We start from the raw sequence: 24687 nt of genomic DNA on the forward strand, positions 1-24687 counted from the left end.
TCCCTCTCTCACTCTCTCGCTCTCTCTTCTCTCTATCGTTCCGTTCCTGCTCCCAGCTGTTCCTATTCCCCTAATCATCATTTAGTCTTCCCACACCTGTTCCCGATCCTTTTCCCTGATTAGAGTCCCTATTTCTCTCCTTGTTTTCCGTTCCTGCCCTGTCGGATCCTCATCTAATATTCACCGTGCTGTGTCTATGTTTTGCCCTGTCGTGTCGTGTTTCCCTCAGATGCTGCGTGGTGAGCAGGTGTCTGAGTCTGCTAGGTTCAAGTGCCTTCCCGAGGCAACCTGCAGTTCTCGATCAAGTCTCCAGTCTGTTCTCGTCTTTACGAGTAGTATTATGCTTTTTGTTTTGTAAAGTTTCTTACTGGATTAAAGACTCTGTTTCGCCAAGTCGCTTTTGGGTCCTCATTCACCTGCATGACAGAAGGATCCGACCAAGGAATGGACCCAGCGACTACAGACGCTCGTAACACTGCCGTCGAGATCCAAGGAGCCATGCTCGGCAGACACGAGCAGGAATTGTCTGCTGCTCGCCATGCCGTGGAGAACCTGGCCGCTCAGGTTTCCGACCTCTCTGGACAGTTCCAGAGTCTTCGTCTCGTGCCACCTGTTACTTCCTGGCCTGCCGAGCCTCCAGAACCTAGGGTTAATAACCCACCTTGCTACTCCGGGCAGCCCACTGAGTGCCGCTCCTTTCTCACCCAGTGTGAGATTGTGTTCTCTCTCCAACCCAACACATACTCTAGAGAGAGCTCGGGTTGCTTACGTCATTTCACTCCTTACTGGCCGGGCCCGAGAGTGGGGCACAGCTATCTGGGAGGCAAGGGCTGATTGTTCTAACAATTACCAGAACTTTAAAGAGGAGATGATTCGGGTTTTTGACCGTTCAGTTTTTGGTGGGGAGGCTTCTAGGGCCCTGGCTTCCCTATGCCAAGGTGATCGATCCATAACGGATTACTCTATAGAGTTTCGTACTCTTGCTGCCTCTAGTGACTGGAACGAGCCGGCGCTGCTCGCTCGTTTTCTGGAGGGACTCCACACAGTGGTCAAAGATGAGATTCTCTCTCGGGAGGTTCCTTCCAGTGTGGACTCTTTGATTGCTCTCGCCATCCGCATAGAACGACGGGTAGATCTTCGTCACCAGGCTCGTGGAAGAGAGCTCGCATCAACGGTGTTTCCCTGCTCCGCATCGCAACCATCTCCCTCCTCTGGCTCTGAGACTGAGCCCATGCAGCTGGGAGGGATTCGCATCTCGACTAAGGAGAGGGAACGGAGGATCACCAACCGCCTGTGCCTCTATTGCGGATTTGATGGACATTTTGTTAATTCATGTCCAGTAAGAGGCCAGAGCCCATCAGTAAGCGGAGGGCTACTGGTGAGCGCTACTACTCAGGTCTCTTCATCTAGATCCTGTACTACTATGTCGGTCCATCTACGCTGGACCGGTTCGGGTGCTACATGCAGTGCCTTGATTGACTCTGGGGCTGAGGGTTGTTTCATGGACGAAGCATGGGTTCGGAAACATAACATTCCTTTCAGACAGTTAGACAAGCCTACGCCCATGTTTGCCTTAGATGGTAGTCATCTTCCCAGTATCAGATTTGAGACACTACCTTTAACTCTCACAGTATCTGGTAACCACAGTGAGACTATTTCTTTTTTGATTTTTCGTTCACCTTTCACACCTGTTGTTTTGGGTCATCCCTGGCTAGTATGTCATAATCCTTCTATTAATTGGTCTTGTAATTCTATCCTATCCTGGAACGTATCTTGTCATGTGAAGTGCTTAATGTCTGCCATCCCTCCCATTTCTTCTGTCCCCACTTCTCAGGAGGAACCTGGCGATTTGACAGGAGTGCCGGAGGAATATCATGATCTGCGCACGGTCTTCAGTCGGTCCCGAGCCAACTCCCTTCCTCCTCACCGGTCGTATGATTGTAGTATTGATCTCCTTCCGGGGACCACTCCTCCTCGGGGTAGACTATACTCTCTGTCGGCTCCCGAACGTAAGGCTCTCGAGGATTATTTATCTGTGTCTCTTGACGCCGGTACCATAGTGCCTTCTTCCTCTCCGGCCGGGGCGGGGTTCTTTTTGTTAAGAAGAAGGACGGTACTCTGCGCCCCTGCGTGGATTATCGAGGGCTGAATGACATAACGGTTAAGAATCGTTATCCGCTTCCCCTTATGTCATCAGCCTTCGAGATTCTGCAGGGAGCCAGGTGCTTTACTAAGTTGGACCTTCGTAACGCTTACCATCTCGTGCGCATCAGAGAGGGGGACGAGTGGAAAACGGCGTTTAACACTCCGTTAGGGCATTTTGAGTACCGGGTTCTGCCGTTTGGTCTCGCCAATGCGCCAGCTGTTTTTCAGGCATTAGTTAATGATGTTCTGAGAGACATGCTGAACATCTTTGTTTTTGTCTATCTTGACGATATCCTGATTTTTTCACCGTCACTCGAGATTCATGTTCAGCACGTTCGACGTGTTCTACAGCGCCTTTTAGAGAATTGTCTCTACGTAAAGGCTGAGAAGTGCTCTTTTCATGTCTCCTCCGTTACTTTTCTCGGTTCCGTTATTTCCGCTGAAGGCATTCAGATGGATTCCGCTAAGGTCCAAGCTGTCAGTGATTGGCCCGTTCCAAGGTCACGTGTCGAGTTGCAGCGCTTTTTAGGTTTCGCTAATTTCTATCGGCGTTTCATTCGTAATTTCGGTCAAGTTGCTGCCCCTCTCACAGCTCTTACTTCTGTCAAGACGTGTTTTAAGTGGTCCGGTTCCGCCCAGGGAGCATTTGATCTTCTAAAAGAACGTTTTACGTCCGCTCCTATCCTCGTTACTCCTGACGTCACTAGACAATTCATTGTCGAGGTTGACGCTTCAGAGGTAGGCGTGGGAGCCATTCTATCCCAGCGCTTCCAGTCTGACGATAAGGTTCATCCTTGCGCTTATTTTTCTCATCGCCTGTCGCCATCTGAGCGCAACTATGATGTGGGTAACCGTGAACTGCTCGCCATCCGCTTAGCCCTAGGCGAATGGCGACAGTGGTTGGAGGGCGACCGTTCCTTTTGTCGTTTGGACAGACCATAAGAACCTTGAGTACATCCGTTCTGCCAAACGACTTAATGCCCGTCAAGCTCGTTGGGCGTTGTTTTTCGCTCGTTTCGAGTTTGTGATTTCTTACCGTCCGGGTAGCAAGAACACCAAGCCTGATGCCTTATCCCGTCTGTTTAGTTCTTCTGTGGCTTCTACTGATCCCGAGGGGATTCTTCCTTATGGGCGTGTTGTCGGGTTGACAGTCTGGGGAATTGAAAGACAGGTTAAGCAAGCACTCACGCACACTGCGTCGCCGCGCGCTTGTCCTAGTAACCTCCTTTTCGTTCCTGTTTCCACTCGTCTGGCTGTTCTTCAGTGGGCTCACTCTGCCAAGTTAGCTGGTCATCCCGGTGTTCGAGGCACTCTTGCGTCTATTCGCCAGCGCTTTTGGTGGCCGACTCAGGAGCGTGACACGCGCCGTTTCGTGGCTGCTTGTTCGGACTGCGCGCAGACTAAGTCGGGTAACTCTCCTCCTGCCGGTCGTCTCAGACCGCTCCCCATTCCTTCTCGACCATGGTCTCACATCGCCCTAGACTTCATTACCGGTCTGCCTTTGTCTGCGGGGAAGACTGTGATTCTTACGGTTGTCGATAGGTTCTCTAAGGCGGCACATTTCATTCCCCTCGCTAAACTTCCTTCCGCTAAGGAGACGGCACAAATCATTATCGAGAATGTGTTCAGAATTCATGGCCTCCCGTTAGACGCCGTTTCAGACAGAGGCCCGCAATTCACGTCACAGTTTTGGAGGGAGTTCTGTCGTTTGATTGGTGCGTCCGTCAGTCTCTCTTCCGGGTTTCATCCCCAGTCTAACGGTCAAGCAGAGAGGGCCAATCAGACGATTGGTCGCATACTACGCAGCCTTTCTTTCAGAAACCCTGCGTCTTGGGCAGAACAGCTCCCCTGGGCAGAATACGCTCACAACTCGCTTCCTTCGTCTGCTACCGGGTTATCTCCGTTTCAGAGTAGTCTGGGTTACCAGCCTCCTCTGTTCTCTTCCCAGCTTGCCGAGTCCAGCGTTCCCTCCGCTCAAGTGTTTGTCCAACGTTGTGAGCGCACCTGGAGGAGGGTGAGGTCTGCACTTTGCCGCTACAGGGCACAGACTGTGAGAGCCGCCAATAAACGCAGGATTAAGAGTCCAAGGTATTGTTGCGGCCAGAGAGTGTGGCTTTCCACTCGCAACCTTCCTCTTACGACAGCTTCTCGTAAGTTGACTCCGCGGTTCATTGGTCCGTTCCGTGTCTCCCAGGTCGTCAATCCTGTCGCTGTGCGACTGCTTCTTCCGCGACATCTTCGTCGCGTCCATCCTGTCTTCCATGTCTCCTGTGTCAAGCCCTTTCTTCGCACCCCCGTTCGTCTTCCCTCCCCCCCTCCCGTCCTTGTCGAGAGCGCACCTATTTACAAGGTACATAAGATCATGGACATGCGTTCTCGGGGACGGGGTCACCAATACTTAGTGGATTGGGAGGGTTACGGTCCTGAGGAGAGGAGTTGGGTTCCGTCTCGGGACGTGCTGGACCGTTCACTCATTGATGATTTCCTCCGTTGCCGCCAGGATTCCTCCTCGAGTGCGCCAGGAGGCGCTCGGTGAGTGGGGGGGTACTGTCATGTTTTGTCATTAATTATCATGTCTTGTCCCTGTGCTTCCCCTTCTATTCGTTTCCCTCTGCTGGTCTTATTAGGTTCTTTCCCTCTTTCTATCCCTCTCTCTCCCCCTCCCTCTCTCACTCTCTCGCTCTCTCTTCTCTCTATCGTTCCGTTCCTGCTCCCAGCTGTTCCTATTCCCCTAATCATCATTTAGTCTTCCCACACCTGTTCCCGATCCTTTTCCCTGATTAGAGTCCCTATTTCTCTCCTTGTTTTCCGTTCCTGCCCTGTCGGATCCTCATCTAATATTCACCGTGCTGTGTCTATGTTTTGCCCTGTCGTGTCGTGTTTCCCTCAGATGCTGCGTGGTGAGCAGGTGTCTGAGTCTGCTAGGTTCAAGTGCCTTCCCGAGGCAACCTGCAGTTCTCGATCAAGTCTCCAGTCTGTTCTCGTCTTTACGAGTAGTATTATGCTTTTTGTTTTGTAAAGTTTCTTACTGGATTAAAGACTCTGTTTTCGCCAAGTCGCTTTTGGGTCCTCATTCACCTGCATGACACACTCCATACTTCTTCCCCTGGAAATGTGTGCTGCCTGCATGCTTTCTTGCAGTGACTGTTTTGTGTGAGTGAGTGTGTGGTTTTAAAACAAAGGGTAGCCTACTAGTTGATAGCTGCTCTGAATCTCTGATGCTCTATTCAAAGCATTCAAGGAAGAGTGTCTTTGAGAATGACCATTAAAAATGTTTGATCCCTGGGTAAATACCGTAAGGTTGCAAAATTCTGGGAACTTTAATATTAAATTCACTGGTTTTCCAGAATCCTGGATGGAGGAATCCGGATTTCCTGCTTATTCCCTCCTGATTCCGGGAACGTCCCAGAATTTTGCAACTCTTAACTATAAGTATTGAAGCTCCTCATATGAACAAAGGAAAGCGGGAGAAGAGGGAGGAGGGAGGGAGGGAATGTGGGGCAGCTAAGGTGAAGGGAGGAGAAGACAGCGTGAAATGGAGTGAGACAGACAGAAGACATATGCTCTGAATGTAAATCAGCTTAGCTTAGCCGCCCAGTCCCATCAACCCCCTAGCTGCCTCCCCCTCTCCCCCACCCCCTTTCCTCCTCCAGCATCCTCAATCTCCAAAACTGGATCTCAGTAAGTCTATACACAGCTGTTCCCCTTCCACACTCCTCGCTAGAACAATAAGCACCCCGTCCTCCTCCCCCAGTCCACTCTCCTGCTCCTTAGCTTTATCCTCTAAGGAGCTATAGCTTCAGCAGCTTCCTCTGCATTACGCCAACCAGCCGGAGGGAGGGTGGAGACAGGTTAGTTGTGAGTGAGTGTGTGTGTTTGTGTACATGCAATGTGGTCTACAGTACAATGGATGGATTTAGGTCTAGGTCAGGGCTCTCCAACCTGTTCCTGGAGACCTACCGTCCTGTTGGTTTTCAATCTAACCCCTGTTGTAACCAACTGGTTCACCTAATCAACCAGCTAATTACTAGAATCAGGTGAACTCAATTAGGGTTGGAGAGAACCTACAGGACAGTAGCTCTCCAGGAACAGGGTTGGAGAGAACCTACAGGACAGTAGCTCTCCAGGAACAGGGTTGGAGAGAACCTACAGGACAGTAGCTCTCCAGGAACAGGGTTGGAGAGAACCTACAGGACAGTAGCTCTCCAGGAACAGGGTTGGAGAGAACCTACAGGACAGTAGCTCTCCAGGAACAGGGTTGGAGAGAACCTACAGGACAGTAGCTCTCCAGGAACAGGGTTGGAGAGAACCTACAGGACAGTAGCTCTCCAGGAACAGGGTTGGAGAGAACCTACAGGACAGTAGCTCTCCAGGAACAGGGTTGGAGGGCCCTGGTCTAGGTCTTCACACTGCAGTGTATGTATTTTTATTTGTCTTAAATTGTTTAATTCTTGTGGTTGCTAAGATAGGTTGTGTTTGTGTTTTCTAGGATTCTAGGGGTGTTCGTGAAGTGGTTTTTGAGTGAATGAATTTGCCACTGTTTTAGTGAACATGTGAGTATGAGCTGAAGAGTGAGGCCTTGGTATACGCAGTCCACGTGAGCTGACCACTGTGTCTTTTTTGGGCTACGACTTTGTATGCTTAAATATAGCCCTTGAATAGAGAGGATAGAGTTGGAGAGAGAGAGAGAGAGAGAGAGAGAGAGAGAGAGATAGAGAGAGAGAACAAACTACTTTCCTCCTATTTGATGTGTTTGGGGAGAATGCCAAATCTCTGTTGGTAATATACTGTATGCAAATGACACTGAGTGTGGAAGGAGTTTATCAGCTAAATATTACATTAATAATTCAATACAGTCAAGATATTACATTGTCTCATATCATTTTGATGGAACTACTGTTAATGCACTGCTATTTCTGTATTATCTGGGTGTAACTTACGTGTCACCCCATGTTCATCCCCTAGCAGGAGCAATACCCACTGGGGTAGATGGGAGTTCATGGAGCTAAGCACCAGTAAATACCACAGGGTACACAACACAATAATGTTTGGCATTTCAAACCCTTAACCAATATCACAATGCAAACCTTGTTGGCCAGATACCCACACAATGTATGTATTGTCTATCTCATTATTTCTCGATAGACACACACAACTCTGTAAATGCTCCACAAACAGAAACACAGTAAGTATATAGACAGGCACACACATTTATCACGGACCACTGCAGGCAGGCAGGGTGTGTGTGTGTGTGTGTGTGTGTGTGTGTGTGTGTGTGTGTGTGTGTGTGTGTGTGTGTGTGTGTGTGTGTGTGTGTGTGTGTGTGCGTGCGTGTGTGTGTGCGTGTGTGCGTGTGTGTGTGCGTGCGTGCGTGTGTGTGTGTGTGTGTGTGTGTGTGTACATTGGCCTTGCAGAGACGAGATCTGCTGATGTGTGACAGGCAGTGAGCCCAGCTGATTGACAATAGACCACAGAGCATTCTGGGAAATAAGATAAGCCACAGTCCTGTCCCTGTATGTCACAAATGTAGGGGATTGCGGACAGAGGGGGGGGCAAAATACGGAGAGAGAGACAGACTGTGAGAGAGAATGAGAGTGACAGAGAGAAGGAAAGAGATAATGATAGAGAGGGATAGTGGAAGAGATGGAGAGGGGGAGAAAAAGTAAGAAAAAAAAAGAGTGACAGGGAAGTGGAAAACCACACAAACAATGAGATATGTTCTTACTCCTCTCCAATCTTACTCTTTATCAGCAATCACTGTATCACTCTTCATACTCTTCCATCAATCCCAGTCAGTTTCTCTTTTTATTTCTTCTCACTATCTCAATCAATCTTTTACCCCCATTCATTTTCAGCCTCTCATCAATCTCCTTCTCCCTCTCCCTATGTGTCCCCAGACATACCTATGCCCCAGAAAGCAGACTGATCATATGTGACACGTAGCCCACAGGGTCACCTTCAGCCCCAGACAGACCAGACAGGCTGGGCCGGACAGTCAGTCAGTCAGTCACATAGGGCTGCCCAAGACTACAGGCAGACAGATATCTCAGCCAGCCACACTGACAATCACACAACCTGGGGCCAGGCAGGCACACAGGGAAAAGAACAGCAAACAGGCACCCATAATGTCCTGGAAAGGCTGATTGTATACCTGAATCGACTTTGACCATACTGTGCTCAGGGAGTCAAGACAGGTATACATGTGACTCGTTTCAGGAAACTAGGTGTATGTCGTCACTACTTCACAGTAGAAGCATTTGAACATAAACATGTATTTTTTAATCTAAATCCATTTTTTGGCAGAAATGCCTTCTGGAACATGTGAACTTTCGTGTGTCTTAATAACAAACTTGTATTCCATCTGTAAAATACGAATAAAATGGTTAAATTACGAGCCTAGTTGGTTTAGCCAAGGAAAAAGAGGGGAATCTTCCCGCTAGCCCCAAAAAAGACAGGAGCCTTCCCTCTACCATTTTCTATCTCTGTCTCTACTTTTATCCAATGTAAAAAAACACAATTTCAAATGTTGCTATATACTGTAAGAATAAATCAAGTCGTTCGGTCACATTTACAGTACCAGTCAAAAGTATGGACACACCTACTGGTTTTCATTAATTGTACTATTTTCTACATTGTAGAATAATAGTAAAGACATCAAAACTATGAAATAACACATATGGAATCATGTAGTAACCAAAAAAGTGTTAAACAAATCAAAATATATTTCATATTTGAGATTATTCGAAGTAGCCACTTTTTGCCTTGATGACAGCATTACACAAAAAACTATTGTAGCGCTAATGACATACAGACACTATCTATGTATTTGGCTACTGTATGGTACATGTAGATCAGGCTTTTCTTGTTTGGATACTGTGATTACTTGAGTACAAGCAGGTCAAGCCATTGATATAGAAATACAGGATTCTAATTCTATATCTACTGTATTTGACAATTATGAACTCCAGTACTATCCTATCGAGACAGACAGACAGACAGACAGACAGACAGACAGACAGACAGACAGACAGACAGACAGACAGACAGACAGACAGACAGACAGACAGACAGACAGACAGACAGACAGACAGACAGACAGACAGACAGACAGACAGACAGACAGACAGACAGACAGACAGACAGACAGACAGACAGACAGACAGACAGACAGACAGACAGACAGACAGACAGACAGACAGACAGACAAAGTAGTGCTATGGAGAGAGTCAATGGAGGGAATAACACACCAACATGACCCCAGCTCTGGTACTAGAGAGACGGGCCACATAGAGTTCACAGCTACATTCCTACAGTCACAGCCAGCATCATTTGAGTAAGATGGGGAAGAAAGGCTACATGAACCAGAGAGAGATGGAGGGATGAAGAGATGGCAAGAATTTGAAGTAGGAAAAGAGAGCGACAGGGAAGAGGAGAAGGTTTCAGAGATTCACATGGAGGAAAAGTGGCAGACGTGAGGGGAAGGAAGCAGAGATGAGGAGGGAGGAAGCAGAGATGAGGAGGGAGGAAGCAGAGATGAGGAGGGAGGAAGCAGAGATGAGAAGGGAGGAAGCAGAGATGAGGAAGCAGAGATGAGGAGGGAGGAAGCAGAGATGAGGAGGGAGGAAGCAGAGATGAGGAGGGAGGAGGCCATATTGTATGAGGAAGGGTGTCTCACCGTTGTAGGACAGGCGGGGCTTGCTTAGACACATGATGAAGTGCACCTCCATCTCATTAGACGCCACAGACTTGGAGCAGACAGGACACTTGAACCCTGTGGAGAAAGAGAGGGAGGATTGGTTAGACTTTGTTGTATGCATGTTACACTGGCTCTCTGGCTCTCACTGCCACCATCCAACTCACAACAGTGAATAAGTGAACCAAATGATCCTAGATTATTACAAACCAGTGTTCCCAACTAGAATGGGGCACCATGAACACTGGCATCAACCATGTAGACTCACATTGAATCACTCTGTCTGTCTGTGTCTCTCTGTCTTTCTGTGCGTGTCGGTCTTTTCAAGTCATTCCCCTTTGCATGTAATACAGACCTGTCTCTTATTCACTATGTAATAAACATGTAGTCATCTGTAAAAATGATGAATGTTAACCTGCATATTAAAAGACATTGCCGATGAAAATGAGCTATGTTGCTAAATCTGGTAAGATAATTGTTGTGCCTGGTCCCTGAATAATAAAAAACTAAATGTTGATACAAATGAAAGACGTACACTGTGTATATCCCATTCCAAATAGCAGACATAAATTACTGCAAAGCTCTATCTTAGCTATCTCTCTTACGATGTTTGTTTTCAGCTTTGTGCATATTACAGAATTAGCAAAGCACATAAAAGGAGATTACATCAATTCCTGGCGTGGCTCTCCCTCCAACCACATGAGTTGAGTTTTGCATCATGAGTCCTCAATACTGTTTTAACACAGACACCAGTAGTGTTCAGATGGCTGCACCCAACACTACAGAACTACCATAAGCACAGACACCAGGGCTCTGTCCAAACGGCACCCTATCCCCAACCCTGGTCAAAAGTAGTGCACTATATATGGAACAGGGTGCCATTTGGGACTCAACTCAGTAGTGTTTAACTGGCCGCTGCATCAAACCCTGTACATTTACATATTTACCATCCCAGATCCCCAGCCAATGGCTGGACTTGCCAGTCTTTTTGGGCACAACAGCAGGCCATTATCACGTTGGTCATTGAACCACTCAGTCCAGGGACCACGCTGTTCTGTGTTTACATTGCCAAAAATAATCTCAGCTGTGCCAAAATCAGCTTGTTTTTGGTCCAATGACAACTATACAGTCATAAAGGTTGATGCCAGTGTTCATGGTGCCCCTATTCATTACGTATTTTCTCTTTATTCAGACAATATTGAAAGTACATGTTGGGATACAGGTAGCGGAGAGATCGCATGAATGTGTCAGGGGTGGGTTTTGTACCCATATCGTTCATGTATACTTGGGAGACTGCAGCACTATTGCTGCTCCACGCTCCCGCACCAGAATGTGTGTTTTAATGTTAATGCTAAGTCAATATTTATTCATTCCTTCGGTGGGATCAGAGTCTAAAGTCTTACTTTGAGACTTGTCTGGTTGGTCTGAGTCTGTCTGGGGTTCACCTAGAAAGCATAAAGCAATAACCTGACAGACCAGCACAGTCAGGAAGAGATGGAGAGCTGAAACACCCCGTAAAGGCCTCAAGCTGAAGTGAATGAGCCAGCTTTATAAATGAGAGAAAGAGAGTAAGGGGGAACTGGAACGAAACAGCAAGTATGACAAAGGGATGAGGGTGGGATTGATAGATAGAGGGAGCAACTAAGAAAGATAAAAGTAAACCTAGCCAGTCAGTAAACCGAAGCCCCCCCCATGACAGCTGACCCACATTTCCCCTGGCTGCTATTTTCAGCCCCCACTTAGGGACAGACAGAGAGAGGAATGGAAGACATCTGAGAAACAATAGAGGTGCAGGAGAAAGGTAGAGTAAGGACTTTCTATGAGAGATGGTAGGATGTGATGGACAGAGACAGTCCATGGATCACCTCCCAGAAGGCAAGAGGCCAAAGAGGCCCTATCTGTAAATGGCAATGCAGACAGTATATGGCAACAGCTCTATGTCCATTTCAATGATCAAAGAAATGTTCAGAGTTCACATGACGATACTGTGGACCTCTTTTTGTGTGTGTGCTCATCCATCCACTGGCAGCACTGAAAAGAAATCAGTCTCTGAGAACATACTGTAACTGAGAAATACCACTCGTTGCTTGGAACAACTAATGTTTACAGTAAGTCATGGGGGATTAATTGTATTCTAGGAAACGGTGAGGTTAAATAGGGACCATTAAAGTAAATCACAAGACTGCATGAAAACATAAGCAAACAAAGATATCCCCTACAGTGAACACAGAGTGTTTCATGAACACAGAGCTGGCCCTTCATCAAACCACTAACAAGACATACTTCATACTGGCAGAGAGAGCACAAATATCAACACAATACAATGTCCCAACCTGAAACTAACCATCACAGCAGATTCATTATACCCTACTAAGTAATAGTACAGCCACTGTTTACTTACCCTGAACAATGTACAGTATAGTTGTCACACTGTATAGATATCAAGCCATTGGTATAGGCCTAGTAACTATGGAGTGGACATGCTCTGTTTCTACAGAAGTGAAATAGAGCTGTCACACTGCGCTCTGTTAAAGTGTCCCATGGCACCTCTCCACAAAGCTGACACATTTCTCAACCCAAGCCAACTGACTCAATCTTTACTCCGTGCATTTTTTATGATACCTCTGTAGTCCTGCCCCATTCCCCATGGTCAATGATTAAGAATTAAAATCCTTACAAAAAATACTTGTGTCTCGGAAGCTCATAAAATGTCCATGACTGGCCACCAGCATTATGATAGCTTCCTTCCTTAGGATCATTACCCTCTCAATATATTCCCACTCCTCTCCATGTGTTAGACAGAGTAGAGAGGGAAAGCCATATCCTCTTTTAGGCAATGTTAAACAGCATTTACCCTTCTTCAGAAGTGCTTAAAATGTAAATGACTGTGATTTGAGGGTAAATTGTGAACATTACCCTCCCCATACCCACCAATGTTGTCTACACTTAGACTGAATCAATACAACAAGCTATCACAGTCTCACTGTAGATTTAGACGTTTTTTCACTTTTCTTCAAATGTGAACCGATTCAGGAAACTACGAGTATTCCGCAAGTCACGACTTCACAGTAGAACTGTTTGAATGCAAAAAAATATTTTTTTATAGCTAAATTAGTTTTTGGCCAGAAATGCCTTCTTGAACATGTGAACTTTCATGTGCCTTAATATAAAACCTGTATGCCATCTGTAAATATGAATCAAATTGTTAACTTACGAGCCTAGTTGGTTTAGCCACAGAAAAAGAGAGCAATCTTCCCGCTAGCCAAGATTGGCTGAGATAATGAGTGGGCTGGACATGCCGAGAGATTAGTTTGGATTGGTCTGCCATGTAGCATGTGTCTGTCTATTGGAGCTGGTCAGTATGTTTAGATAATCATGTGGAACGTAGGCTTTAAAAAAAAAAGTATTGTGTAGTAAAACTGTATAAACCTAATGTCAAGTTAAAGTGTACTGTTAGCTAGCTAACGTTAGCTGGCTAGCTAAGGTTATGTGCATGCTCTCCACTTTCTGGAGGACCGAGTTTTGAAATCAGTGAAATTCGAGTATGATAGCTAAGTAGATGGAGAAATCACCAGTCTGGATTACATCGTCAAACTAAGGGCAACGATTCATGGCATCAGACAGGAGACACGTCCAACCATGATGTATACTGGTATGATTTTCAGATATTACACGTTTCTAATTTTGACAGAAAGTGGTTTCATTTCAAGTGTACTGTTAGCTAGCTAACGTTAGCCGGCTGTGTCGCTAGCTAACGTTATGTGTATGATCTTATTATTCGTATCTCAGACACATTTGTTTGACTAGTTAAAGCCATAGAACCTGGTTGGTTAGCTACCTGCAGATTCATGAGGGTAGTAACATCATGAGTTGATATTATGGTTCATTGTTTAGCTAGCTAGCTACATGTCTTAACAAAAGACTCCACTCTAATGTTAGCTGGCTGGTTCGCAAACTAATGTTATGTCATGCTTTGGGATTAATTGTTTACCAAGCTAGCTATCTAGCTACATTTCTTAACAATAGACTCTCGTCTTTGTGTGCCAGAGCGAAGAATAACTGATGCATTTTTAAATGCTCAAAACCCGTTGAATATGAACAGTGTCAGTAAACGTCAGCAACAAAGTGTCATACAATTGAGTGATTTGTTCTCTCATTATGTGTCTGGAAGTAGCTAGCCAATGTTAGCCAGTTAGCTTGGGTGCTTGACAGAGCGATAGGGCAAGTAATGTTCAGTGAGCTGTTCTCTCTCTCTCTCTCTCTCTCTTAGATATCTGGAAGTAGCTGGCAAGTTAGAACAGAATGGTTGGAGATGAGTGGGGCTAAGACTTAAGAGGGTGTGAACAATGCTTAATGGGTATAGACAAAGAAGGGGCTCTCCAATAGTACTACCAAAATATTGAAAGACGGTTTTCTCAAAGGTGAGTTTACAAGTTTATCAACTTTCAAAGCAGAATTACTTTCCCATTGTTTCCTCAAATGCAGTGAATGATATACAATTGTGTAGCTCTGCTTCTCTACTTTTATCCAGTGTAAAAAAAACAGAAATGTAAATGTTACTACATAAGACCAAATCCAGGTGGTAAGTCAATCGATAGTAAGGCAATGGATAGTAAGGCAAAGTCATGCATCTGACATAATCGTTCACTCATGTGGCACAAACACCACTGCGTAATTACAATTAATTCAACTCATTTACTCCCTAGGCCAACACTGTGAATCTCTCTTCTCATTCAAGGACAAATGTTAGCCAGATGAACCTGGGACTGAAACTTCACCTGGAAAACAAGGAAGGAAATGCAATGATATAGTTTTCTAGTTTTGAATGAATGAAGTACTAACTTTTAGACCTTAGTTTCCAGATGTTTCCAAAGACCTTCATCATGACTCATCCTCTGCTTCCAAGCCAACATACCATTTTCATTCATTGTAGCAATTCATTTAGACAAATGTTCTGCTTCTGTCTTGAGCTTGATTTGACTTTATAGCAATCATGAATCTGTACGCTACATGAACCATACATCTCTAGTTTAATTGAATTCCGTGTTATATCCTGAAGTATTCTGCATAAATGATATATAATATTTGATGGTTGATATAGATTAGAATATCAAAAAATAACATGTATTAGATCAAAGGAGTCGGTTTCAGTGGGTTTAAAATCCATGGATGCCTACCCACATGTTCTCTTAAGCCTTCCATAAACATAAACATCTATAGGGAGTCTTCACATTAAGAAGACGCCCTCAGGGGCAGATCATTGGATTTCAAAGTCCCAATATCAATATTCAGATACATATTTTAATATCACTCACTTAGCTCATTGGTATCAATTTGTGACAAACCGGCTCGATTCGGTTCTAAATATCATACACTGCAGTTGAGGAACAATGGGATAGTAATTCTGCTTTGAAAGTTGATAAACTTGCAACCCCACTTTTGAAAAAATGGCCCTTGAATGTTTTGGTACACGAAGTGGAGCTCTTTGTCTACACCCATTCAGCACTCCTCTTAAGCCTTAGCCCCAACCATCTCTTTCACATGTGAAGTCATGTGCTGAACAGAGTGAGTAAGGAAGTGCAGAAAACAACCAATGATTTCAAGACTAAAAGTGGTGTAAGTGGTAGCAAAAACACACTTTATCTAGTCCTTGACCTACAGTATATCCTAATCTGACTTTGGTGCAGGTCATGTTGTTCTTCACATTTCCGTCTCTGGTAAACACACACTATATCAAATAAAAATCTAAGTTTGTCACATGCACAGGACACAGAATGTGTAAACAATACAGTGAAATGGTTACCTGCATATTTGCCTAGTAGCATCATCAAAAATAGAAAGTGTCCAGATAAATATTGTCTAAATATTATAGAATTATTAGGTGATTTTTACCCAGACACACTGGGTCATTAGAAATAAAAGCTATAACCACCCCCAGCCACATCTAGCTAAGTGGATGGGTCACTATTGTCTAGACATGTACACATGTTTATGAAATACAATAGATGACCGTAATCACCCCCAGATACACCTTGCTAACTTGATGGGGCATGTAAACATCTGGCGAAGTGGAGTCTTTTGTTCAGACATGTAGCTAGCTAGCTAAATAATTAACCTAATGGTGCTTTCAAAACATCTGGAACTTGGAAAAATACAAGGTCAAATCATGACGTCAGTGATCTTCAGGTTGTAAAGTAGGAACTCTAGAAAGAGGCCTGAGTTCCTGCGTTAGAATTCAAAGTTGAATGACCGTTCAAAGAGATTTTTCCGAGTACCCAGTTGTCTTGAACGCACTGAAGTCAGAAGTCGGTGATTTCTAAATTCAGAGATCCCATTTGTTTTGGACACGACAATAATCCCAACTAGGGCTGTTATGGTGACCGTATTACCGCCACACCAGCGGTCACGAGTCATGACGGCAGTCAAATTCCACGTGACCGTTTAGTCACTGTAATTAGGCTTCTCCAAGCTCTGATGCTGCTGATGGTCATTAGTAGCCTACCAAATGTGCTAAATGCCTGATACTCAGCACACTATTGTCCCTCTAATCACTCTGACATCAATGACAACGTAATCAAATATCTATAGGCTATGCAATTGCATGAGAAAACAGAGTGATAGCCTCTATTAAAAAGAGGAGGATCCCATCATCTTTCTATAGGCTAGGCATACTATATTTATTTATCAACTTTGCTAATATTAACCACATTGCTTGTATTTACAACAGGAGTATAGCCTACCTGGCTGGCATGCAAATGAACCACGGGAAAAGTGTCCTCAATTCCCTATTTAAGTGCACAGATTACATACATTTTTTCACTGCCCGTTTTTGAGACAGGTGCATGATAACGGACCATTCTAAATCAAAACTAATTTCACACATATATTATTTAGTATATGGAATAGTGTGATGGGTGAAACTATTAGCTTGTGAATGATATATCAGCAGTTTAAGGTAAGAAACAGCGCATGCTTTTTTTCTCGACTTCAAATCACCTCATGTAGCCTAGCCCATAGGCCAATATGTTTTGATAAGGTTGTATCACAACTAAAGTGGACAAATAACTCCTTAAAATTAAGCTTAATAATCTGCTTTACAACGGGTATAGCGCCCAAATGGCATACATAAGCAGCATGTGAGTTTCAAATTTGGGGAAGATAATTTTCACCATAAAAATGCACCTTTATAATAAAAGCATTACATGCGTAATCACATTTGTGGTCACTTTTGAGAATGGCGTTAACGCTTATAGCCTACTGCCGTGTGCACTTTGCTGCACTTATAATGTGAAGAAATAGCCAAATAGTTTATCACGTTTTAAGCTAATTACTCTCATCTGTTGCATCGGACTCATTGCTTAAAACAGTTTTTTTTTATGCTAGTGGTTTTATTAATTTGGGATCTATCGCATCCCACAACTGTCCCAGACTATGTTTGGAATATTTATTTATCACACAGAATAGAATAGGTCCACCTTTGTGCTATGGAGGATAGTAGATCGACATAGGCTAGGACTTTTGTAGTTCTTTAGGCCTACTCATCTTGTTGGCTGACGAAAAGTACATGTGGATAGTTCTTCCAATATCTTCAATATGCATCTCGGAATTGGATAAGGACGTGCGCAGTTGCGTCCCTGATGTATTCGTCTTCACTTGTAGTCATGTGAGTGAGAGGTGCTTCGACATGCAACCGGGAGAAGGGAATTATAATGATTATATTCAGCCCAAGGGCACAATGGCCACTGGCCGCAAAAGGCATGGATTTTTTGGGGTGCATTACGGCCACACAAAGGGGATGCAGCCGGGAAATTCGAGGCATTATCAAGTCTTTGTCAAATTGTGAATGAGAGACTGATGAAGTCTGTACAGTTTCTCGCAAAACAACAAAGCAGAGCTCATGCCTTTCATGTCATCATTAGAGCTGTACCATGCAGCCTTAGAATGTATGAAAAATCAAAACATATAGCCCAACATTTTTTATCACAACTAAAGTTAGATAAATAACTTTAAATTAAGCACATAGGTGGACCTGTTTCTTTGTTAACCGTTCAACACAGACTAGCCACGTGTTCACTCCCTCAAATCATTTGTAGAAAATATCCTTTTTATTTTATTCAGTTATATTCAACTGTATTCTTTATACTATAAAATAATATACAAATAATGCCATGGAATTCTAAGCAAATCTTGTCCGCTAAATTAACTAGCGTAGCCCACAGCCATATGGCATAGCCAGATCAGGACCTAACATAAGGACAACTCAGAGTATGCTATTCTGTTCTTCTGAAATAGACTACATTTGCTTCATATCATGTTTCTTTAGACCTGTCTAAAATAAATCATGGATTTATTGTGATGGTGTAGGCTATATTACATGGATTTATTAGACTTTTTAAAATATAGATGTTCTAAAGGTCTGCATCATTGGCTTGTAGGCTGTGCGTGGATGCAAAATTTCATGACTGCCACAGCCCTAATCCCAACCCATACTACTAGTAATACTAACCGATTATCATAGCTAGCCACCATGCATGAATCTGCAGGTAGCTAAAGCTAACCAACTAGGTTCAATGTTAGCTAGCTAGCCAACATTAGGCTATAACTAGCAATGCAAATGGATTTCTGAAATACAAATAATATTACTAAAGAGATCACGCATGTAATGTTAGCTTGGGACACAGCTAGCTAACGTTAGCTAGCTAGCTAACAGTATGCTTTAACTTGCAATGAAAATGACTATCTGACACACTTAGAAACGTGTAATATCTGAAAATGTAGCTAGCTAGACTCGTACCCATATGCATGTATGCTTCTCCCTCTCTGTCACAGATGCCATGGTTGACCTTAGTCCAGAGATTTTCGACTCCCTCTGAAAGCAATCAAACGCTATAATTTTCTCCGTCTCCTTTGCTATCATATTCTGCTTACACCGGGCATTCCACTTATTTCAAAACTCAGGCAAGTTCTTCCGTGATAACAACACAAATTCAGGGCAGAAATGTTGAGAGCACTGTAGTAATACTTTTGCAGTTTTTATTGATATCTTTCAAAAAAGCTGCAGGAGAAAGTATTATCTACACATACTGAGCAGCTCATGTTATAGACCGAAGCATGCTACATGGTAGACCAATCTGAACTCATCTCTCGGCAAGTCCAACCCATCCATCCGGTCAAAATCAGTGTACTATATGGGGAATAGGGTGCCATTTGGGATGTACACAGAGGAGAGAAGTCACCATTAAAGGTGCAGATGGGAGGTCTGTGGCTGCCTCTAGCTCCTGCTCTAATCAAATGGCAGGCAAGCAGTGTGACAGCTAGCTAGCTCCCTGTAATTCCCTGCTGTCTAGAAAGCCTCTGTCTCTCAGAAGAATAAACACCTTGCTGTTTCATGCCCTCTTTCTGTCATGTCAAGGACATCACTTGTTTACTGTCTATCACAGGTCATTAGACTAGACAACATGGATAAGCTTATTAAATGAGTGACCTTGTTTGTTAGTGTATGCCTGTGTGCATCTTCTTTCCACGTGTCTGGGCTGGATGTCCCTCTAATGATGATACTAAATGCTGGAGTGTGTCAGCATGTCTAGAGACCTGTTTAGTCCAGAATACAGGATATTATGCCCATACATGGACTGTAGCCATTTGATTACATCACATCCAACTCAATCGCAACTCAGACAACTCTTTACCTTACCGGAAGGAACAGCAGTTTCCATGGAAACAGCTGAATGAGAAAGGTAAAGACAGAGAGGGAGATGGGGAGGAGGGAGCTGTGAGAGAGACATACTGACCTATTGTTGTGTTCCTCACTAAACTCCTTGATTGCAGGAGGTAATGTGGCCTTAGATACAGGTGAAATGGGGGGTAGAGTGTGGGTTGGAGGGAGGTGTGTAATGGCATTGGGGTGTATTGTGTGGGAGAGACTAGGGTATCATTACACAGGGAATGAGACTGCTTTGCTGTGACGGGAAGCACTGGGAAACGATGTGATTTAGGTTTGTGATGCTAAATGACATAGAAAGCATCCTGTGATCAGTGTGATGCTTGCTATTCAGTGGCATCATCTGCCTTTTTGATTGACAGAGGCTAATGCCCCCTGCTACTGAAGTCAAAGGTTTATCTTTAGAAAGTCTCTGCTGTATAGTGACAGGATTTAGTCCCTGCACCATGGCAACGGTTGCCACTGCCTTTGCCCTCACCCCCTGTCCTTTTAATTGGCCAGTTGTTTGCACTTGTGGCATCCTTTTATTAGAAAGGTCTGTCGGCTGTCACTCAACAATAGACTGGCTGTGAAACACTGGTGACAGGAAGTCTGTCAGAGGAACATGTCAAGCCTCTCTCTCCCTCTCTCTCTCTTCCCTCTCTCCCTCCTTTCCTCCATCTCTCCCTATCTCCCTTCTTCCCTCTCTCCCTCCCTCGTCCTCTGCGTCTTGAAGAAACAAGTGTGTGAGGATAGTGTGAGGGTGGTATGGAGCAAGCAAGTGTTCATCTTGAAAATAGCAGTGACAAGAAACGTGGTTGTCACAGACGCAGCAACAGAAACTCCTCACTTAGCCATCCAGTGTAGAGTGTGTGTGTGTGTCTCGGAGTCTGTGTACACTGTGCTGAGACATTGGGAGAAGAGAGAGAGACAGAGATAGAGAAAGTGTGTGTATGAGGGGAAGGGAAAACATAAATAAATTGAGAATGACCTATATTGTTGAATTCCACTGCCAGACAGTTCAGCACAGATCTTCAGACGTTCAGTTCAGCACATCCCATCATTCTTAAAAGACTTGCCACTAAAACCCAGCCACAACACTGTGTCTACAGTAGCATGCGTGTGTATGTGTTCATCTGTGTTATCATCATTATTTACATTTAAATTAAAATGGCGGTGTACACAAGTGAATGATTGCTTATGGCTTTCATTTTAGAACAATTACATTGGCTTCTGCTCAAAGAGAGTTCAGTCAGTGCCTCTGCTCTGCTCAAATCAGTGAGTGATTACTTAGCTCTGTGATGGGTGAGTGAGCACCATGGGTCTGTCACAGGAGGAGAGATTACACAGACCATTGCTAAGGGGTCTCTAATCTGAGAGTGCATAACAACAACAGTAGGTGAGCAATTTACTAAGTAACAATCTAGACGGGACTCTGTTCAGGAACTGGATCAGTGAAACTGTTTGCTCCTGGATCAAGCAGTTGGTTATCAGAATGAGGTTTCCTGCCAGGATCAGACTAATCAGCAGTCATACAATATTAATTAAGAGTATTAATGGAGTATCAATAAGAAAAACAGAAACAAAACAGTCCAGTTGGTAAATATCAGAAGGCTCTGCAATATTTGTAATGCTTCAAGCCTAAAAAGTGTGTCGGCATGTATACCATTGTCATAGGGGATTTCTGATGTGACCTTGTGTCAGACTTTGGGTTTTAAAGTATGAATTACATTGTTTATTATGCTGCAGAACTGTCTACTGTCATGGTGGCACCTCACCAGAGTCTTTCATGCTTTGCAGACCGTGAGTACTGTTTTTAGTTTGACAAATCAGTTGTTGTTGTTTTTTTTTTTTTTTACCTTTATTTTACTAGGCAAGTCAGTTAAGAACAAATTCTTATTTTCAATGATGGCCTAGGAACAGTGGGTTAACTGCCTGTTCAGGGGCAGAATGACAGATTTGTACCTTGTCAGCTCGGGGATTTGAACTTGCAACCTTCCGATTACTAGCACAACACTCTAACCACTAGGCCCCATGTGTCAGAGTTGAAGGCAACAAGATGTCTGACCAATGCTCCACCGAGATAAGAGAAAGGCTCCAAGAAATTTCCAGAAAATAAATATTTTTAATGGTTCTTTCAATCAATTCAAATCCATACTATGATAGGAGTGTGACCACACCAGACTGGAGAGTTTGAAATTGGTCAAATTTAAGATCTGGTGTCTCTGTCTTCCTTCTACCCCCCGCCCCCTCACTCCCTCACCACTTCCCAAGGGCACTTGACGGAGGCACCTGTGATCAGCCCTATTAATAGCCATTTTACAGAGAGGACAGAGAGAGACTCAATGCCTTGAGAACAGGGCTGAATTATGTACCTGAAGCAGGACCAGAGCCTTATCCGTTATGGGAGCGTCTCAGTCATCAAAAGGAACAGCAGGGTCACCTAGCAATAAAAGGCAAACAGTCTGGACGTTGACGCCTGACATTCCCTCTTGTGGGTTGCTGGTATGGGCTTTGGTAATGAGTGCCTGGGGACCTGAGCCAGTGTCGTCAGTATTCTGCAGCTCAGACCCTGACAAGCCCAGTCAGTGAGACAGATGATAGCTGTGCATCATCTTATGTGTACATAAGGTAGATAAAGTCAGACACTCAATGAACCCCTGATTAACTGCCCTGATGCACACACATGCGCGCACACACACACACACACACACACACACACACACACACACACACACACACACACACACACACACACACACACACACACACACACACACACACACACACACACACACACACACACACACACACACACACACACACACACACACACACACACACACACACACACACACTAATTCATTAATGAAGTTCCATGGATGGCAGGGAAGTTTGCTGATGACATCAAGGCCTAATGTCATTGTAAGCCCTGATAACTGTGATGTGTGCAGCCAGCCATGGTTGGCTGTGTTGATACTTACCACTGTGGGCGCTAAACCACCGGGGTGCAATGTGCAGGGGCAAGGTGTCTGCCAACGACCCTCGGGAGCCCAGATAGAGCATACCATCCGTGTGATGCCCGCTGCCCGTTTCCTGGTAGCCATTACCATGGGCGGCGTTAGTGCCAGACCCCCCTCCAGCCCTGTCCGAGTCTGTTCCTCTGGGGGTATAAAAACCAAAGGGCACCGTAGGACTATGTTCTATGCCCATCCCAGCCACAGAACTCACTGAGCGACTGCGTAACCCCATAGTGCCACTTGGTCGGTAGTGCCCAAAGTGGGCCGAGGGTGCCACTGCGCTGTCATCAGCCGAGACACCGTGAAAAGCACCCCGGGGCCGCCCTGCCGTACTCTGCTTGCCCCCCATCCAAATCGCCCGATAAAATTGGGTGGGGGCTGTTGAAACGGGGCTCCCGCAGAGAGTCGAGAGCCGTCACTGGAATCGCCCCCGACACGCCTGTCTGCAGTGCACTTGATCGCCTCTTGCCAGGGACAAAACGGCAGCTTTAAAAAATCCCGGTTGTCAAGTCTGACTACAGCAGCTGTGTATAACAGACGCAACAGCCCATTTCCCTGACTGGAACATGAGCGACTCGAATGTTTTGATTCAGCTCAACAGAGAAAAACGACCATTTATAGGAGGATGATGTCAAATGAATGACAGAAAAACAACTCCCTTTGATGAAGATAAGCAAAACGCAAAACGTTTCCCCCTCACAACGAATGACAGGACAGCCTGCTCCAAATCACAACAGGGATGATGACAAGCACAAAGCGCAACAACGGTTCCGACAGTTGCGCTTCCCTGCAGTAGGCTAGGCTACCCCCCTTTAATGTTATTATTTTTGTCTTGAAGACTGGTTCAGCTGATCATAACCATATCCATGACAACTGTTGCTGTCTGTCTGCCAGTCTGTCTTTCCAACGACATACGTGTGTCCGGGTCCGCTTGTTCTCCGGTTCCCGGAGATTTGGGTCAATGTATGCCGCTCCCCTGCATTCTCATATCCGCGCGCTCGCTCTCACTCCTTGCTTCTGGTAGACAATGGAGGCGTTCAGTGCGCATACTCGGATTAACAATGTAACGCGTGTGAATAGGGAATATACAGTAATCTATATATATTCTTAATCACGAGGAATTGATTAAAATATTGTCCTAATTGTCTGTTTATCTTTTAGAAATCCACTGAAGGCTCATGTCTGGCTCGCCCCAGGCTACCAAGTCAGACGAACGCAGTGTGAGCAGAGGACAGAGATTGATATGAGCTAGTAACGCTGTCATAACCAAGTTAACATGCAGATGGCACAGCATTCATATTTTTTTAAATTCTGAATTATTGAGATTGTTGACAAATGACAATTAGCAGCCTAAAGGTATTTCCCCCAAATGGGCCTATTGGTTATTGGCATGAATTTATCACGCAATTATCATACAACTGTTTATTATTGGTTCTTAAACTATACATTTAAAAAACAATAAACACTATTAACCATTGACAAACCCTTTATAAACGTTACGTAAATTATTACTGCCGCTGTTTGCTATTAATGAGAAAACTACTATTCATGCATGCATCAAAGTTGAAAGACAAAATTATATACCATGAACACATCGTGTGTGTGTGGAATGTATCAATATGATGAGGATGATCTCTTGGATTTTGGGTAATGAGCAGGTTTGAATGACAGCACAGTCGGGAGTGACAGACACCTGTCACTCCCATTCACTCCTGCAGAATAAAGCCAGTCTAACACACAGATTCTCTGATTCTCATATCTGAGATCAAATAACCCAATTCAGGACATCACTGTTGATGTATAGTTATTGCTGCTGCATTAAACATACACAGACATACTGTACAGGCACGCACACACACACACACACACACACACACACACACACACACACACACACACACACACACACACACACACACACACACACACACACACACACACACACACACACACACACACACACACACACACACACACACACACACGCACACGCACACACACGCACACGCACACGCACACACGCACACACGCGCACACGCGCACACACACACACACACACACACACACACACACACACACACACACACACACACACACACACACACACACACACACACACACACACACAC

At 44.7% G+C, this 24687-nt stretch overlaps 1 protein-coding gene across 1 annotated transcript in view; it reads right to left on the minus strand.

Moving 5' to 3' along the window:
* LOC123999685 (E3 ubiquitin-protein ligase znrf1-like) overlaps positions 1-23772 on the minus strand; it is a 50368-nt gene extending 26596 nt beyond the window's left edge. Inside the window, exons 1-2 of the mRNA XM_046305672.1 lie at positions 22523-23772; positions 9821-9916 (exon numbers count right to left, since the gene is read on the minus strand). Coding sequence (XP_046161628.1) covers positions 9821-9916; positions 22523-22907 — 481 coding nt within the window. The 5' untranslated portion in view covers positions 22908-23772. The remainder of the gene's footprint in view (positions 1-9820; positions 9917-22522) is intronic.
* Positions 23773-24687: the final 915 nt, after the last annotated feature.

This window comes from Oncorhynchus gorbuscha, linkage group LG02 (genome assembly GCF_021184085.1).
Source record: "Oncorhynchus gorbuscha isolate QuinsamMale2020 ecotype Even-year linkage group LG02, OgorEven_v1.0, whole genome shotgun sequence".
Classification (NCBI taxonomy): Eukaryota; Metazoa; Chordata; class Actinopteri; order Salmoniformes; family Salmonidae; genus Oncorhynchus; species Oncorhynchus gorbuscha.